General features: G+C 43.8%; 1 protein-coding gene across 7 annotated transcripts in view; it reads right to left on the bottom strand.

Annotated features, from left to right (window-relative positions):
• LOC137251048 (L-asparaginase) overlaps positions 1-19,324 on the bottom strand; it is a 194,145-nt gene that overhangs the window by 25,190 nt on the left and 149,631 nt on the right. The window contains exon 1 of one of the 7 annotated variants that reach the window (XM_067784934.1): positions 4,253-4,383. The exons of 2 other annotated variants lie outside the window; for them this stretch is intronic. Coding sequence is in view for 1 of the 5 variants with exons in the window: in XM_067784930.1 (XP_067641031.1) it covers positions 4,169-4,201 (33 nt within the window). In the remaining 4 variants the exon portion in view is untranslated. 4 more of the 7 variants (XM_067784940.1, XM_067784930.1, XM_067784936.1 and 1 more) reach the window with 4 other exon arrangements.

Genomic DNA, 19,324 nt, shown 5'->3' with positions numbered 1-19,324 from the left:
TAACTATATCGGCGGCGGTGGCGTAGGAATAATTATATACCGGCGGCGGCGTGGGCGGCGCGCCGGCTTACGCCAGTGTTCTTACTTTAAAAGCTTGATTTTTCTCTTTAAAAAATAATGTTTAGGAAAGGTTTTGTTTGTATGTATTTAAGGAAATCAACGGTTTGGCCATTTCGGAAAGATCCTAGGGTTTGCCTCAAAGTCTCGTGGATCATTCAGCTCCTTGCGGAGGGAATGTCCTGCATTCCAGGGAGGCTTCGAAACTCACCCTGATCTAAGGGACTGGTACTGCTGCGTCTGGCGAAAAAAAATTAAGTACTTAAATGGTCACACTTTTGTCTGTATGTCTCGTACAAATCGTTGTTTCACCAAAGGAGGTGTTCTTGTCTAATTCCTAATACTTGTTGTAGACACGATTTCTTTAAATTATTTGTGGCCCCTTTCTGGTCACGCACAAAGGCGACTTACGGTCTTACGGTTGCTATTAATGGCCTTTAAATACTCATATCTCTCCGATGTACGAACAGTAGTAATCGTGTCCACCACCAGTCACTACCACGCCTCCTGAACCTCACTCCACATGCCAACACAGAAGCTATAGGACTGCGGCTTCGAACTCACACCTTCGTCGACGTCACTTTCTTAGAAGCTCTGGGTGTAACACCGAAGACTTTCTAACTAATTTTTTTTTGTCGCGCTATGCTGTCGAGGTGGTGTGGTGGTAGCGTGCCTACCACACCGAAGAAGCAGATGCCGTTCGGAGTCGACATAAAACACGTAGGTCCCGTCCCGCCAATTTGTAAGAAAAATTAAAAGGAGCACGACGCAAATTGGCCTAAAATCTCTTCGGAGGTTATAGCGCCTTACATTTATTTATTTATGCTGCCGAGAACTACCAGCGAAAAACCTTAAAACATTAGGGAGTAACTATTCGGCCAAGGATGCCGCCCTCAAAATCATAAGCAGTCCAAGTGGATATTATTTCGTTACTTATAGGTGCAAAGAGTATAATCCTACGTAATAAATTTAACAAAGACCCTGGATAATTTTTTTTAAATGTAGACCAAAATTTGCAAACGTTTGTGCTCGAAACATTTATTTCAGTAGTCTTCGTTAAACAAAACGATATTTAAGAATGAAAGTTGAAAGATGTCAATATTAGGCTCAGTCCAAACTATTGTTTTTCATGCCTTATAAATAACTGCGTAGCTTCAGTTTTCAGCCTAGTTCGACTGTCCACTACGTTAGAGTACTAGCACACCCGGTAATTTGTTCGACTGTCTTGGGAAAGCTTTTGCTTCACCAATTTGAGTGTTCTTGCGAAGGATAAAGCCTCACCTGGTAAATATATGTGCCTACGTATTCACATATGTAAAAGGAGCCGTAAGGCGTAGGTTATATTTAAACTTTGTTGGTAAGCTATAAACAATGTGATTCACTCCAAGGGACTAGTTGGGGATAGGGCCGCCAACTTAAGGAAATGGCAAACCGGGAGACTTGGGTGTTGGATGATGACGAGAAAAAATCTGCACCTTTTTGGGGTAACTTGCTTTTTAACAACTTAAGGACAATTTGAAAACATGCTCGACTTGGGTCATTTTATTTCAATTCATTGGTCCTTATTAATTTTTTGAAAAAATTATGCAAAGTAAGCATTTAAATTTTTTATATAACGTCTCCTTTAAGTTCTTTGTTTTAATAGCTTACGAATCGGGTGATGCACAATCCGTGTTAAGCTGGCACTGAAAGCGACCGTTTTATTTAAATAACTTTTGACTGGGCGAAAGAGTTAAATTTCGCAATTGGATTCTTATAACTGGCAGTGATGCGCATCCGTTGATACCCCTTTCGACCATATCGGACCAATTTTCGACATGAACAATAAATGCCCTAAACAGTCTTAAATGAGTATAAAATATAGTAACGCGCTGAACGCCGCCGCCGCCGCCGCGACGATATTTTTGACATTCGGCGGCGGCGTGCGAAAACGACGGAAATCGGCATGTATATCTTCCAGCCACGTAAATGAAATTCACAGATATCACTTCGTCTTCGTTGCATTGTTTTCTGAACAAATTTGGCGGTTATATTATTTATTGTTCAACTATTTTTTACGGCGTTGAATGCGGTAAAATTTTCCACAAAGCATCTTGCTTTAAAGTAGAAGAATTCTCCTTGGTAGATGGCAAAACTAAACTTTTTATCTTCCGGAGGCTTCCAGTTTTTTTATAAAAAAATTATATATTTTCCTAGAGAGGCTCCGCCCCTTAACCCTCAGGGGCTAGTGCCCTGGCTCCTCCAATAATTTAATTAAACTCCCAGCTTCAGACCAAGGTGGATCTGATCGAGTTCTAGGGAAAATTTTACAGTTTTGCGACTTTTATTTTCAATCGGGTGATGAAAATGCCTAAACTTTAATAACAATGTACTTGTGTACTATAATTAACAATTTTACGGGATTCATAATTTTCATAAAAGAAACCGTACACTAATCTCTCCACTAAATTTTATTAAAAAATAAGTAAAGGTGTCTAAGTTCGGGTGTAACCACACATTATATACTCCGTGTGAGCTTTCATTTCAGATAAATCACTTTTCTACATAACACGTGGCACCGCCCGTTTAAAAAAAATTTGTCCCTATTTCCTCTTACAGTAAAACTTGATAATTGAAATATCTTTGATTCAAAACTATTTTTTGCTAAGTTATTGCTTATTATTCTAGTCTACGACCCTTTTAAACTTGTTTTATATCTAAGTTGCCGTGGTCCTTAACCGATCCCGTCCATTTTTACCAGATATATTTTCTACTATAGGGAAAATTTGTGTACACAATTTCATTACGATATTCTTCGAGTTATGGCTCCCGAAACATAGAAAATTGCTTAGTCATAAAAGGGGCGGTGCCACACCCATTTTCAAAAATTTTAGTATTTTCCAATTTAATGTTATAATTCAATTTAGAAAGCAAAATTCTGTGAATAAAAAGCTCTTTTTTGCTAAGATATAAGTAGCTTATTATTTTCGTCTACGACCCTTTTAAAAATCTTTTATATAAAAGTGTGCGTGGTCTTTAACCGAGCTCGCCATTTTTTCTAGAAATATTTCCTTCTATAGGGAAAATTTGTCTACCCAATTTTATTACGAAATTTTTCTTCGAGTTATGGCTCCCGAAACATAGAAATCTGCTTAGTCCTAAAGGGACGGTTTTTCCTATTTACTGTCATAAATACACTTGGGAAATGAAAGACCATTGATATACAGCTCTTTTTTGCAAAGATATAGCTTATTTTGTTCATCCATGACCCTTCTAAAAATCGTTTATATAAAAGTGGGCGTGGTCCTTAACCAATTTCGTTAATTTTTCTTCAAAGCATTCCTTATAGCAAAGGCAACCTCTCTGCCGAATTTTGTTACGATAGGTTTAACGATTCTTGATTAATAATATTTGTAAAATTGATTTAACACAAGTGGGCGGTGCCACGCCCATTTTAAAAAGTGTTTCCAAATTTTTATCAAGAGTTTCAATATCAGTCCACATGTCAAATTTCAACATTCTAGGTGTATTATTTATTAAATTATCAGGTTTTTTTTTCTAAAATTCTATATATATAAAAAGTGGGAGTGGTTATCATCCGATTTCGCTCATTTGCAATACCAATCTATTGTGGGTCCAGCTCGTGCCAAATTTGGTGAAGATATCTCAATATTTGCTCAAGTTATCGTGTTAACGGACGGACGGACGGATATGGCTCAATCAATTTTTTTTCGAGACTGATGATTTTGATATATCTATCTCGATTCCTTTATACCTGTACAACCAACCGTTATTCAACAATCAAAGTTAATATACTCTGTGTGCAAAGCACGGACTCGTTAATGGCGCACTAATGAAACATAAAGCCTTCTATGCTAATTCTTTCGCACTGTACGTATTGTTGATGTCTTTTGAAATATTTATTACGTATAAAATTGTTTGTATGGTTGTGTATTATAAGCCGATTTTTTCAAAGCCGAGTTTCACGTAATACTTTGTTTAGCTCTTGTAGATGTAACAAAAACAAATTCGTGTACTCATGAAAAATCGATAAAAAACGAGTGAAACGCACAAAACTTGAGACAAATTTATGTATTCTATTTTTAACACATTCTTATATCTTCTTTAGTACTATGTATGTGTGTATATGTGTATGTTTAGGCATTTTATTAATTCATGCTCTGATTATTTTGTCATCGCACTATATTTTAGACACCTTTTTTCACTCAATAATAAATAATTTTTCGATAATAGTATTATTTTATACTACAGCACATTCGACCGGAAACAATTCAAAAAACCAAGTGGCTCACACATTTCGTGGATACTTTGAGCACACGCTTTATTGCTCATATTTAAGGCTCCATTACTGATACTTAGCATAGACTTTACTTGACTTGACTTGGCGTAAACTTGGCACCTTAGCCACGATTATAATCCACTTAGCGCATACAATCTGGCATCATAATCAATAAATGTCAATTTGTATGACAAAATGTCAAAATGAAATGGAAACAAACAAATGGCATCTCAAAATATAAACTTCACTTAAAACTTACATAGAAAATCAAAATTCAACAGACTTCTAAGTCAAGTTAAGTGTTGCTAAGTTTTGAGTAATCAGTAACATAAAATGTTCATTTAACAGAACTGTAAGTGACAGTTCCCAAGTCAAGTCAAGTCTATGCTAACGCCCCGATTCTAGTGTGGTAACAACATTCTTCACCACGGTAACGAAATCATGTGGCAACTTTTACACCCTTTTGGTATTCTACCTGCGAAAGTAGCCGGATAATTTTTTACCCACAAAAGTAGGTGGTTACATCGAAATAACCACACAACAGCTGTTGTTCAGAAAAGGGTAAAACTGAAAAATAAAGAATTGTAAGCGCAAATAAGTAAAGATAATAGTAAAAAAGTGTTGCCTCTTGCTATACATATTTGTTTACATTATGTACTTTCACAGAATAAATTACAATATACCTATGTAGAAACCTAACATGCATAATATGCATATACACATCGTCCCGTTTATTCGTTAACCTCGTATCTACAAGTGAGACATTTTTGGTAAAGCGAACACGGTTGCCACACCATTTCATTTGGGACCAAAATGCATCGAAAAAAGAACCAAATTTTTGTTTTATTTTATTAGTATAAAATACAAAACTTTAGCATGTTTCTATATAAAATTTGACTAAACATAGTGAAGACTTTCCTTTAATTCAAGCTGAACAAACAAATATATGGGCATGCAACCAAAAATTATACTATATTTTGACTCAGCATTATGTTGTTGATTGCAATGAGATAAAATGTATGGTGCAGTTAGGTTTTAGTAAGAAACGGTTCAAAATTTGCGTTCTGGTATTGCCGAACTATGTATGTGGAAAACTCAGTAAATCATAAATGAAACTAGGCAATTTTGTTAGTGCTATTTTTATAGATGCTTACCTTTTCTCTTAGCGTTTAAACTTAATATCTGAGCCTAGATTCAGTAAGTTTGAGTTTTGATCTCAGTACTCTGGGATTCTGCTAGCGCCTACGGGAATTATTTTATATAAAACATTTCTTCCGAAATCAAATCTCTTTTGCATTTGCTTCCTTCTGTCTTCGAGTTAAAATATTTATTGTGCGAAGATACTTAGTTTTCAATTACCTTGCGTGGCTTAACACCACAATAGTTCTGGAATTCCTTGAACTCATTGAGCTGGGTGAGAAAGATTTAAATATCAAATTTCCAAACGAGAAGTAATGCATCGAATTTCTTTGTATAAGTTTTGAAAGTGTTAGGCTCACGACAGAGTGCTCGCTATAAGCTATGCTAGGCGAGAAGAAATTTTTATTTTCATATATTTTAAATAGTGTTGTATAACCGATCGAAATATCTAGCTGTTATTAATCTAATATCTAAAATCTAATCTAATATATATATTATAAATGGGAAAGTTTGGATGTTTGGATGTTTGTCCAGACGTTTGTCTTTGTGACTCAATCACGCAAGAACGGCTGGACCGATTTGGATGAAATTTTGCACACATATAGCCAATATAGGATATACTAGCTATATATAGGATATACTAGCTATATATTTTTGAAAAGGGGCGTGGTCCCCGCCCCCTAGGAACAGTTATAATTTAATTATTATATTTTTTCGTCTTTGCGACTGAATCACGCCAGAATGGCTACAAGGATTTTGATGAAATTTGGGACACAGACAGTAGTCTACCACCGAAATTTTTTTCGAACATGGAAAGAGGGGTGGGGTTTCCACGACCTCTTCGAGCAATTACTTTTTAATAATTTTTACACATTATAACTTTACGTATACTGGCCTTCACCAATATCACAGACTCAAGGGGTCAATTAAGTCGAGGGCTTACAAAGTAAGCAGTGACACCCTCCACTCCCCCCCCCCCCCCCCCCCCTTTATCTTCCCTATGGTGTAAAATCTATAAATTGTTATAACTCAATATAAATTTTCTCCTAAATCAATAGTTTTTGGTATCTGGCACATACAGATCGAGATCTAGACAATTTTGGAGGAACGATCAGTGGTCCTCTCCTTTTACTCCCGCCATCCGCCCTCCTTCAATTGTTTTTATTAGCTTTTATTAGCTTTACCTGTATGTTTCTATGTAACTTTTCATTCGCTCCAATGCGCCTGCTGCCTTATTAACATGGTTTTATAATTAGCTTCACCTTATTTGTAATCCCGTAAGGGTCATATGGAGACCCTTCCGGGATCATTTCTGGATGGTTTTCGGGATCGTCCGGGTTCCCGCCGGGGTAATTTCGGGACTTTGTCGGGACTATTTCGGGATCATTTTGGGACCCTTCCGGGATCATTTCTGTATAGTTTTCGGGATCCGTCCGGGCTCCCGTCGGGGTTATTTTGGGACTTTTTCGGGATTATTCCGGAATCATTTCGGGATTATTTCGCGATCATTTGGGGACCCTTCCGGTATCATTTCTGGATGGTTTTCGGAATCCGTCCGGGATCCCGTCGTGGTACTTTCGGGATCATTTGCGTACCTTCGAGAGTTAATTCTTGATGGTTGCCGGGATCATTACGGGACTTTTTCGGGGTTATTTTGGGTCCCTTTAGGCATCATTTCTGGATGGTCTTCGGGATTCGTCCGGCATCCCGTCGGGGTCATTTCGGGACTTTTTCGCGACTAATACGGGATAATTTGGGGACCCTTCGGCTTGATTTCTGGATGGTTTTCGAGATCCGTCTGGGATCTTTCGGGACCATTTGGGGGCTCTTCCGGCATCATTTCTGGATGGTTTTCGGGATCCGTCCGGGATCTCGTCGGGGTCATTTGGGGACTTTTTCGGGATCATTTGGGGGCTCTTCCGTCATCATTTCTGGATGGTTTTCGGGATCCGTCCGGGATGCCGACGAGGTCATTTCGGGACAATTTCGGGATCATTTGGGATACCTACCGGCATCATTTCTGGATGGTTTTCCGGATTCGTCCGGGATCCCGTCGGGGTCTTTTCGGGAGTTTTTCTCGACTAATACGGGATCATTTGCGGACCCTTTCGGCATCATTTCTGGATAGTTGTCGGGATCCGTTCGGGATCCCGTCACGGTCATTTCGGGACTATTAGGGGATCATTTGAGGACCTTTCTGGCATCATTTCTGGATAGTTTTCGGAATCTTTTCGGGATCCCGTAGGGTCATTTCGGGACTTTTTCGGGATCATTTAAGGATGGCTTTCAGGATTCGTCTGGGAACCCGTCAGGGTAATTTCTGGACTTTTCCGAGACTATTTTGGGATCATTTTGGGACCTTCCCAAGATCATTTCTGGATGGATTTCGGGATCAGTCCGGGATGCCGTCAGGGTCATTTTGGGACTATTAGGTGATCATTTGAGGACCTTTCCGACATCACTTCTGGATGGTTTTCGGTATCCGTTCAGGATCCCGTCGGAATCATTGCGGGACTTTTTCGGGATCATTTGGGGTCCCTCCCAAGATCATTTCTGGATGGATTTCGGGATCTGTCCGGGATCCCGTCAGGGTCATTTAGGGATGCTTTCGAGATCCCGTCAGGGTCATTTCGGGATCATTTCTGGATGGTTTACGGGATACGTCCAGGATCCCTTAAGGGTCATTTCGGGAATATTAGGTGATCATTTGAGGACCTTTCCGGCATCACTCCTGGATGATTTTCGGTATCCGTTCGGGATCCCGTCGGAATCATTGCGGGACTTTTTCGGAATCATTTGGGATCCCTTCCGGCACCATTTCTGGATGGTTTTCGGGATTTGTCCGGAATCCCGTCGGGGTTATTTCGGGACCTTTTCGGGGCTAATACGGGATCATTTGGGGATCCTCTAGGGGTCGTTTCGTGACTTTTTCTGTATTATTTCGGGATCATTTGGGGACACTTCCGGCAAAATTTCTTGATGGTTTGCCGGATCCATCAGGGTCATTTCGGGACCATTTTGGGATCATTTGGGGACCCTTCCGAGACCATTTCTGGATCCGTCCGGGATGCCGTAGGAGCCATTTCGGGATTTTTTCTTACTTTTCCGGGATAGTTTTTGGACCCTTCCGGAATCATTTCTGGATCTGTGCCGGATCCCATCTGGGTCATTTCCGGACTATTTCGGGATCCTTCCGGAATCATTTCTGTATGGTTTTCGCGATCCGTCGTGGATCCCCTCGGAGCCATTTCGGAACTTTTTCTGGAGTATGTCGGGGTCATTTTGGGACTTTTTCGGGATCATTTGGGGGCCCTTCCGGCATCATTTCTGGATGGTTTTCGGGATCCGTCCGGGATCCCGTCGGGGTCATTTCGGGACTTTTTCTCGACTAATACGGGATCATTTGGGGACCCTTTCGGCATCATTTCTGGATAGTTTTCGGGATCCGTCTGGGATCCGGACGGGGTCATTTCGGGACTATTTCGGGATCATTTGGGGTACCTGCCAGCATCATTTCTGGATGGTTTTCGGTATCCGTCCGGGATCTCGTCGGGGTCATTTGGGAACCTTTTCGGGATCATTTGGAGGCTCTTCCGGCATCATTTCTGGATGGTTTTCGGGATCCGTCAGGGATCCCGTCGGGGTAATTTCGGGACTTTTTCGCGACTAATACGGGAACATTTGGGCACCCTTTCGGCATCCGTCCGGGATCCCATTCAGGGTAATTTCGGGACTATTTCGGGATCATTTGGGGTACCTACCGGCATCATTTCTGAGCGGTTTTCGGTATCCGTCCGGGATCTCGTCGGGGTCATTTGGGGACCTTTTCGGGATCATTTGGGGGCCCTTCCGGCATCATTTCTGGATGGTTTTCGGTCCGTCCGTCATCCCGTCGGTGTCATTTCTGGAGTTTTTCTCGACTAATACGGGATCATTTGCGGACCCTTTCGGCATCATTTCTGGATAGTTGTCGGGATCCGTTCGGGATCCCGTCACGGTCATTTCGGGACTATTAGGGGATCATTTGAGGACCTTTCCGGAATCATTTCTGGATAGTTTTCGGAATCCTTTCGGGATCCCGTCAGGGTCATTTCGGGACTTTTTCGGGATCATTTAAGGATGGCTTTCAGGATTCGTCCGGGAACCCGTCAGGGTAATATCTGGACTTTTCCGAGACTATTTCGGGATCGTTTTTTTCCCAAGATCATTTCTGGATGGATTTCGGATCTGTCCGGGATGCCGTCAGGGTAATTTTGGGACTATTAGGTGATCATTTGAGGACCTTTCCGGCATCACTTCTGGATGGTTTTCGGTATCCGTTCAGGATCCCGTCGGAATAATTGCGGGACTTTTTCGGGATAATTTGGGGCCCCTTCCGGATTCATTTCTGGATGGTTTTTGGGATTCGTCCGGCATCCCGTCGGGGTCATTTCGGAACTTTTTCTCGACTAATACGGGTTCATTTGCGGGCCCTTTCGGCATCATTTCTAGATAGTTGTCGGGATCCGTTCGGGATCCCGTCAGGGTCTGTTCGGAACTATTAGGAGATTATTTGAGGACCTTTCCGGCATCATTTCTGGATAGTTTTCGTGATCCTTTCGGGGTCCCGTTAATGTCATTTCGGGACTTTTTCGGGATCATTTAAGGATGACTTTAAAGATTCGTCCAGGAACCCGTCAGGGTAATTTCTGGACTTTTCCGAGACTATTTCGGGATCATTTTGGGACCTTCCCAAGATCATTTCTGGATGGATTTCGGGATCAGTCCGGGATGCCATCAGGGTTATTTTGGTATTAGGTGTTCATTTGAGGACCTTTCCGGCATCACTTCTGGATGGTTTTCGGTATCCGTTCAGGATCCCGTCGGAATCATTGCGGGACTTTTTCGGGATCTTTTGGGGTCCCTCCCAAGATCATTTCTGGATGGATTTCGGGATCTGTCCGGGATCCCGTCAGGGTCATTTAGGGATGCGTTCGAGATCCCGTCAGGGTCATTTCGGGACTTCTTCGGGACTATATCGGGATCATTTCTGGATGGTTTACAGGATCCGTCCAGGACCCCATATGGGTAATTTCGGGACTATTAGGTGATCATTTGAGGACCTTTCCGGAATCACTTCTGGATGATTTTCGGTATCCGTTCGGGATCCCGTCGGAATCATTGCGGGACTATTTCGGAATCACTTGGGATCCCTTCCGGCATCATTTCTGGATGGTTTTCGGGATTTGTCCGGGATCCCGTCCGGGTTATTTCGGGACCTTTTCGGGGCTAATACGGGATCATTTGGGGATCCTCTAGGGGTCGTTTCGTGACTTTATCTGTATTATTTCGGGATCATTTGGGGACCCTTCCGGCATAATTTCTTGATGGTTTGCCTGATCCATCAGGGTCATTTCGGGACCATTTTGGGATCATTTGGGCACCCTTCCGAGATCATTTCTGGATCCGTCCGGGATGCCGTAGGAGCCATTTCGGGGATTTTGTTAGTTTTCCGGGATAGTTTTTGGACCCTTGTGGGATCATCTCTGGATCTGTGCGGGATCCCATCTGGGTCATTTCCGGACTATTTCGGGATCATTTTGAGATCCTTCCGGAATAATTTCTGTATGGTTTTCGCGATCCGTCGTGGATCCCCTCGGAGCCATTTCGGAACTTTTTCTGAAGTATGTCGGGATAATTTAGGGACCCTTCCTGGATATTTTCTAATTTCGGGATCATTTGGGATCCTATCAGGTTATCAGCTCATTTAGTTCTTTTTTTTACTCAATTACAAAAATAAAATGCATTAGACAGAAAACAAAAATAAAATGCATTAAACAGATAACTTGATAAGCAGGCTAACGCGAATAGCCCATATATTTAAATTTCTCCTTGCGGACGGGGCCGCGGGTAAAGGCTAGTATCTAATCTAATCTAATATATATTATAAATGGCAAAGTTTGGATGTGAAGATGTTTGGATGTTTGGATGTTTGGATGTTTGGATGTTTGGATGTTTGTCCAGACGTTTGTCTTTGTGACTCAATCACGCAAGAACGGCTGGACCGATTTGGATGAAATTTTGCACACATATAGCCAATAGTCTAAAAGGATCTACTAACTATATATTTTTGAAAAGGGGCGTGGTCCCCGCCCCCTAGGAACAGTTATAATTTAATTATTATATTTTTTCGTCTTTGCGACTGAATCACGCCAGAATGGCTACACGGATTTTGATGAAATTTGGGACACAGACAGTAGTATACTAGCGAAATTTTGTTCGAACATGGAAAGAGGGGTGGGGGTCCCACGACCCCTTCGAGAAATTATTTTTCAATAATTTTTACACATTATAACTTTACGTATACTGGCCTTCACCAATATCACAGACTCAAGGGGTCAAATAAGTCGAGGGCTTACAAAGTAAGCAGTGATACCCCCCCCCCCCCCTTTATCTCCCCCTCTGGTGTAAAATCTATAAATTGTTATAATTCAATATAAATTTTCTCCTAAATCAATAGTTTTTGGTATCTGGTACATACAGAACGAGATCTAGACAATTTTGGAGGAACGATCAGTGGTCCTCTCCTCTACTCCCGCCATCCGCCCACCATCAATCGTTTTTATTAGCACGCTTTTATTAGCTTTACCTGTATGTTTCTATGTAACTTTTTATTCGCTCCAATGCGCCTGCTGCCTTATTAACATGGTTTTATAATTAGCTTCACCTTATTTGTAATCCCGTAAGGGTCATATCGAGACCCTCCGGGATCATTTCTGGATGGTTTTCGGGATCGGTCCGGGATTACACCGGGGTAATTTCGGGACTTTTTCGGGACTATTTCGGGATCATTTTGGGACCCTTCCGGGATCATTTCTGTATAGTTTTCGGGATCCGTCCGGGATCCCGTCGGGATTATTTTGGGACATTTTCGGGACTATTACGGAATCATTTCGGGACTATTTCGCGATCATTTGGGGACCCTTCCGGCATCATTTCTGGATGGTTTTCGGGATCCGTCCGGGATCCCGTCGGGGTACTTTCGGGATCATTTGCGTACCTTCGAGAGATAAATTCTTGATGGTTTCCGGGATCATTACGGGACTTTTTCGTGGTCAGTTTGGGTCCTTTCCGTAATCATTCCTGGATGGTTTTAGGGATCCGTCCGGGATCCCGTCGGGACCATTTCGGGGCTATTTCGGGATCATAGGGGTATCTTCCGGCATCATTTCTGCATGGTTTTCGAGATCCGTCCGCGATCCCGTCAGGGTCATTTCGGGACTATTTCGGGATAATTTGGGGTACCTGCCTGCATCATTTCTGGATGGTTTTCGTTATCCGTCCGGGATCCCGTCGGTGTCATTTCGGGACCATTTGAAGTCCATTCCGGCATCATTTCTGGATGGTTTTCGGGATCCGTCCGGGATCCTGTCGGGGTCATTTTGGGACTTTTGCGGGATCATTTGGGGTCTCTTCCGGCATCATTTCTGGAGGGTTTTCGGGATCCGTCCGGGATCCCGTCGATGTCATTTCGGGACTATTACGGTATCATTTGGGGTACCTTCCGGCATCATTTCTAGATGGTTTTCGGGATCCATCCGGGATCCCGTCGGGGTAATTTCGGAACTTTTTCTCGACTAATACAGGATCATTTGGGGAACCTTTCGGCATCATTTCTGGATGGTTTACGGGATCCGTCCGGGATCCCGTCGGCGTCATTTTGGGACTTTTGCGGGATCATTTGGGGTCTCTTCCGGCATCATTTTGTTTTTTTTTTTACGGGATCCGTCCGGGATCCTGTCGGGGTCATTTTGGGACTTTTGCGGGATCATTTGGGGTCTATTCCGGCATCATTTCTGGATGGTTTACGGGATCCGTCCGGGACCCTGTCGGGGTCATTTTGGGACTTTAGCGGGATCATTTGGGGTCTCCTCCGGCATTATTTCTGGATGGTTTACGGGATCCGTCCGGGATCCTGTCGGGGTCATTTTGGGACTTTTGCGGGATCATTTGGGGTCTATTCCGGCATCATTTCTGGATGGTTTACGGGATCCGTCCGGGACCCTGTCGGGGTCATTTTGGGACTTTAGCGGGATCATTTGGGGTCTCCTCCGGCATCATTTCTGGATGGTTTACGGGATCCGTCCGGGATCCTGTCGGGGTCATTTTGGGACCTTTGCGGGATCATTTGGGGTCTCTTCCGGCATCATTTCTGAATGGTTTTCGGGATCCGTCCGGGATCCCGTCGGTGTCATTTCGGGACCATTTGGAGTCCATTCCAGCATCATTTCTGGATGGTTTTCGGGATCCGTCCGGGATCCCGTCGGTGTCATTTCGGGACCATTTGGGGTCCATTCCGGCATCGTTTCTGGATGGTTTACGGGATCCGTCCGGGATCCCGTCAGGGTCATTTCGGAACTATTTCGGGATAATTTGGGGTACCTGCCGGCATAATTTCTGGATGGTTTTCGGTATCCGTCCGGGATCCCGTCGGTGTCATTTCGGGACCATTTGGGGTCCATTCCGGCATCATTTCTGGATGGTTTACGGGATCCGTCCGGGATCCTGTCAGGGTCATTTTGGGACCTTTGCGGGATCATTTGGGGTCTCTTCCGGCATCATTTCTAGATGGTTTTCGGGATCCGTCCGGGATACAGTCGATGTCATTTCGGGACTTTTTCTCGACTAATACAGGATAATTTGGGGACCCTTTCGGCATCATTTCTGGATAGTTTTAGGGATCCGTTCGGGATCCCGACGGGGTCATATCGGGACCATTTGGGGTACCTACCGGCATCATTTCTGGATGGTTTACGGGATCCGTCCGGGGCCCTGTCGGGGTCATTTTGGGACTTTAGCGGGATCATTTGGGGTCTCCTCCGGCATCATTTCTGGATGGTTTCCGGATCCATCCGGGATTCTGTCGGCGTAATTTCGGGACTATTAGGGGGTTATTTGGGGACCTTTCCGGCATCATTTCTGAATAGTTTTAGGGATCCGTTCGGGATCCCGACGGGGTCATATCGGGACCATTTGGGGTACATACCGGCATCATTTCTGGTTGGTTTTCGGGATCCGTCCGGGATCCCGTCGGGATAATTTCGGGACTATTTCGGGATCATTTGGGTACCTACCTTCATCATTTCTGGATGATTTTCGGGATCCGTACGGGATCCCGTCGGGGTCATTTCATGACTTTTTCGGGATCCGCCCGTGATCCCGGCGGGGTCATTTCGGGACTGTTTCGGGATCATTTGGGGTACCTAGATGGATAGTTGTCGGGATTCGTCCGGGATCTCGTCTGGATCATTTCAGGACTTTTTCGGGATCATTTGGGGTATCTTCCGGCCACTTTTCTAGATGGTTTTCGGTATCCGTCCGGCATACCGTCAGGGTAATTTCGGGACTATTTGGGGATAACTTGGGAACCTTTCCGGTATCATTTCTGGAGAGTTTCCGGGATCCTTCGGGGATCTCGTCAGGGTCATTTCGGAACCCGCTACTAATGCGGGATCATTTGGGGACCCCTTCGCCATCATTTCCGGATGGTTTTCGTGATCCGTCCGGGATACCGTCAGTGTAATTTTGGGACTATTTAGGGATAACTTGGGAACCTTTCCGGCATCATTTCTGGATAGTTTCCGGGATCCGTCGGGAATCCCGTCAGGATCATTTCGGAACTATAAGGGGATCATTTCATTTTTCATCTTTCTTTAAGGGGATCATTTCACCTTCCAGCATCATTTCTGTATACTTTTGGGGATCCGTCCGGGATCCCGACGGGGTCATTTCTGGCCTATTTCGGGATCATTTTGGGGTACCAACCGGCATCATTTCTGGATGATCCGGGATCCGTCCGGGATCCCATCGGGGGAATTTCGTGATCATTTGGGGTCCCTTCCGGCATCATTTCTGGATCGTTTTCGGGATCCGTCCGAGATCCCGTCGGGTTTATTTTTTTACTTTTTCGGGAAAATATCAGAGAATTTCGAGACTGTTCTTGGATCATTTGGGGATCCTTCAGGGATAATTTCTGGATGGTTTTCGGGATCCCGTCGGGGTAATTTCGGGACTTTTTCACGACTATTTCGGGGTCAGTTGCCCTTAAAGATCATTTATGGGTGGTTTTCGGGATCCGTCCGGGATCCCGTCAGGGTTATTTCGCGCCTTTTCGGGACTATTCCGGGATCATTTTGGGACCCTTCCGGGATAATTTCTCTATGATTTTCGGGATCTCTTCGGGATCCCTTCGTAGTTTTTTCGCGACTTTATCTGGGATAAATTGCGGACCCTTTAGAGATCAATTCTGGATGGTTTTCGGTATCGGTGTGGGATCCCCTCAAGGTCATTTCGGGACTTTTTCGGGACTATTTCGGAATCATTTTGGGACCCCTCCGGCATAATTTCTGGGTGATTTTCGGGATCTGTCCGGGATCCCGACGGAGTTTTTCGGGACTTTTTCCGGACTATTTCTGGATTATTTGCGGACGTTTCAGAGCTCAGTTCTGGATGATTTTCGGGATCTGTCCGGGATCCCGTCGGAGTTATTTCGGGGTAATTTTGGGACCCTTCCAGGATAATTTCTTCATGATTTTCGGGATGGGTCTGAGTTTTTCGTGACTTTCGGGACTATTTCGGGATCATTTGCGGAACCTTCAGAGATCAATTCTGGATGGTTTGTGGACTTTTCCGGGATCATTTGGGGATCCCTCCAGAGTCATTTCTGGATGGTTTTCGGGATCCCGTCAGGGTCATTTCGGGCCTTTTTCGTGACTACTATTTCGGAATCATTTTGGGACTCTTCCGGGATAATTTCTGGGCGATTTTCGGGATTTGTCCGGGATCTCGTCAGAGTTTTTTCGGGACTTTTTCGGACTATATCGGGATCATTTGCGGACCGTTCAGGAATAAAATCTGGACGGTTTTCGGGATCCGTCCGGGATCCCGTCAGGGTCATTTCGGGACTTTTCGTGACTACTTCGGGATTATTTTGGGACCCTTCCGGCATCATTTCTGGATAGTTTTCGAGATTTGTAAAGGATCCCGTCGGCATCATTTCGTGACTATTTGGTGTCATTTAGGGACACTTCCGGGATCATTTTAGGTCTCTTCGAAACCGGTAATTCAGCACACATGGCCGTGGATTTACGGCAAATTATTCGTAATTAAAATTCGGTATGTTTTATCTTTAATATATCACAGCTTTTTCGTTCTATTTTTAAATGAATCCTGTACGAACTATTACAACTATAATTAAAATTTTTGTAATATTTTAACCAACTAAATACCCGAAAAAGCAACACTGCTTTCATTTAAAAACTTCTTTTTGGTTTTAGCTAATTGTAGTTTCACTCCTTTGTTCTATAGTAGTAATTCTTTCACCCCTGTCATATCAATTAATTTAACTTAGAAACAAAATGAATTTTTTTTAATTCGAAAAAAGTGTATTGTACTATTCATGTAAGCGTGCCCATCAGCTCAGTTAGTTCTTTTTTTTTACTGTATTAAAAAATAAAATACATTGACAGAAAAAAATTTTTAAACAGACAACTTGATAAGCAGGCTAACGTGAATAGCACATATATTTTATTTTCTCCTTGCGGACGGGGCCGCGGGTAAAGGCTAGTATATATTATAAATGGCAAAGTTTGGATGTGAAGATGTTTGGATGTTTGTCCAGACGTTTGTCTTTGTGACTCAATCACGCAAGAACGGCTGGACCGATTGGGATGAAATTTTGCACACATATAGCCAATAGTCTAGAAGGATCTACTAGCTATATATTTTTCAAAAGGGCGGAGGTCCCCGCCCCCTAGGAACAGTTATAATTTAATTATTATATTTTTTAGTCTTTGCGACTGAATCACGCCAGAACGGATACACGGATTTTGATGAAATTTGGGACACAGACAGTAGTCTACTAGCGAAATTTTTTTCGAACATGAAAAGAGGGGTGGGGGTCCCACGACCCCTTCGAGCAATTACTTTTTAATAATTTTTACACATTATAACTTTACGTATACTGGCCTTCACCAATATCACAGACTCAAGGGGTCAAATAAGTCGAGGGCTTACAAAGTGAGCAGTGACACCCTCCGTCTCCCTCCCCCCTTCTCTCCACCTCTGGTGTAAAATCTATAAATTGTTATAACTCAATATAAATTTTCTCCTGAATCAATAGTTTTTGGTATCTGGTACATACAGATCGAGATCTAAACAATTTTGGAAAAACGAGCAGTGGTCTTCTCCTTCTCCTCCCGCCATCCGCCCTCCTTCAATTGTTTTTATTAGCACGCTTTTATTAGCTTTACCTGTATGTTTCTATGTAACTTTTCATTCGCTCCAATGCGCCTGCTGCCTTATTAACATTTGTAATCCCGTTAGGGTCATATCGAGACCCTTCCGGGATCATTTCTGGATGGTTTCCGCGAGCCGTCCGGGATCCCGCCGTGTTCATTTCGGGACTTATTTGGGACTATTTCTGGATCATTTTGGGACCTTTCCGGCATAATTTCTTTATAGTTTTCGGGATCCGTCCGGGATCCCCTCGGGGTTATTTTGGAATATTTTCGGGACTATTCCGGGATAATTTCGGAACTATTTCGCGATCATTTGGGGACCCTTCCGGCATCATTTGTGGATGGGTTTCGGGATCCGTCCGGCATCCCATTGGGGTATTTTCAGGATAATTTGCGTACCTTTGAGAGATAAATTCTTTACGGTTTCCGGAATCACTACGGGACTTTTACGGGGTCAGTTTAGGTCCCTTCCGTAATCATTCCTGGATGGTTTTAGGGATCCGTCCGGGATCCCGTCGGGGCCATTTCGGGGCTATTTCGGGATCATTAGGGGTATCTTCCAGCATCATTTCTGGATGGTTTTCGAGATCCGTCCGGGATACCGTCGGGGTCATTTTGGGACTTTTTCTCGACTAATACGGGATCATTTTGGGACCCTTTCGGCATCATTTCTGGATGGTTTTCGGGATCCGTCCGCGATCCCATCAGGGTCATTTCGGGACTATTTCGGGATAATTTGGGGTACCTGCCGACATCATTTCTGGATGGTTTTCGGTATCCGTCCGGGATTCCGTCGGGGTCATTTCGGGACCATTTGGGCCCATTCCGGCATCATTTCAGGATGGTTTTCGGGATCCGTCCGGGATCCTGCGGGGTCATTTTGGGACTTTTGCGGGATCATTTGGGGTCTCCTCCGGCATCATTTCTGGATGGTTTTCGGGATCCGTCCGGGATCCCGTCGATGTCATTTCGGGACTATTACGGCATTATTTGGGGTACCTTCCGGCATCATTTCTAGATGGTTTTCGGAATCCGTCGGGGATCCCGTCGGGGTCATTTCGGAACTTTTTCTCGACTAATACAGGATCATTTGGGGAACCTTTCGGCATCATTTCTGGATGGTTTACGGGATCCGTCCGGGATCCCGTCGGCGTCATTTTGGGACTTTTGCGGGATCATTTGGGGTCTCTTCCGGCATCATTTCTGGATGGTTTACGGGATCCGTCCGGGTTCCTGTCGGGGTCATTTTGGGACTTTTGCGGGATCATTTGGGGTCTCTTCCGGCATCATTTCTGGATGGTTTTCGGGATCCGTCCGGGATCCTGTCGGGGTCATTTTGGGAATTTTGCGGGATCATTTGTGGTCTCTTCCGGCATCATTTCTGGATGGTTTTCAGGATCCGTCCGGGATCTTGTCGGGGTCATTTTGGGACTTTTGCGGGACCATTTGGGGTCTATTCCAGTATAATTTCTGGATGGTTTTCGGGATCCGTCCGGGATCCTGTCGGGGTCATTTTGGGACTTTTGCGGAATCATTTGGGGTTTCTTCCGGCATCATTTCTAGATGGTTT

This window comes from Eurosta solidaginis, chromosome 4 (assembly GCF_040869045.1).
Source record: "Eurosta solidaginis isolate ZX-2024a chromosome 4, ASM4086904v1, whole genome shotgun sequence".
In the NCBI taxonomy this organism is placed as follows: Eukaryota; Metazoa; Arthropoda; class Insecta; order Diptera; family Tephritidae; genus Eurosta; species Eurosta solidaginis.
This window is presented reverse-complemented; position numbering and strand designations above follow the sequence as displayed.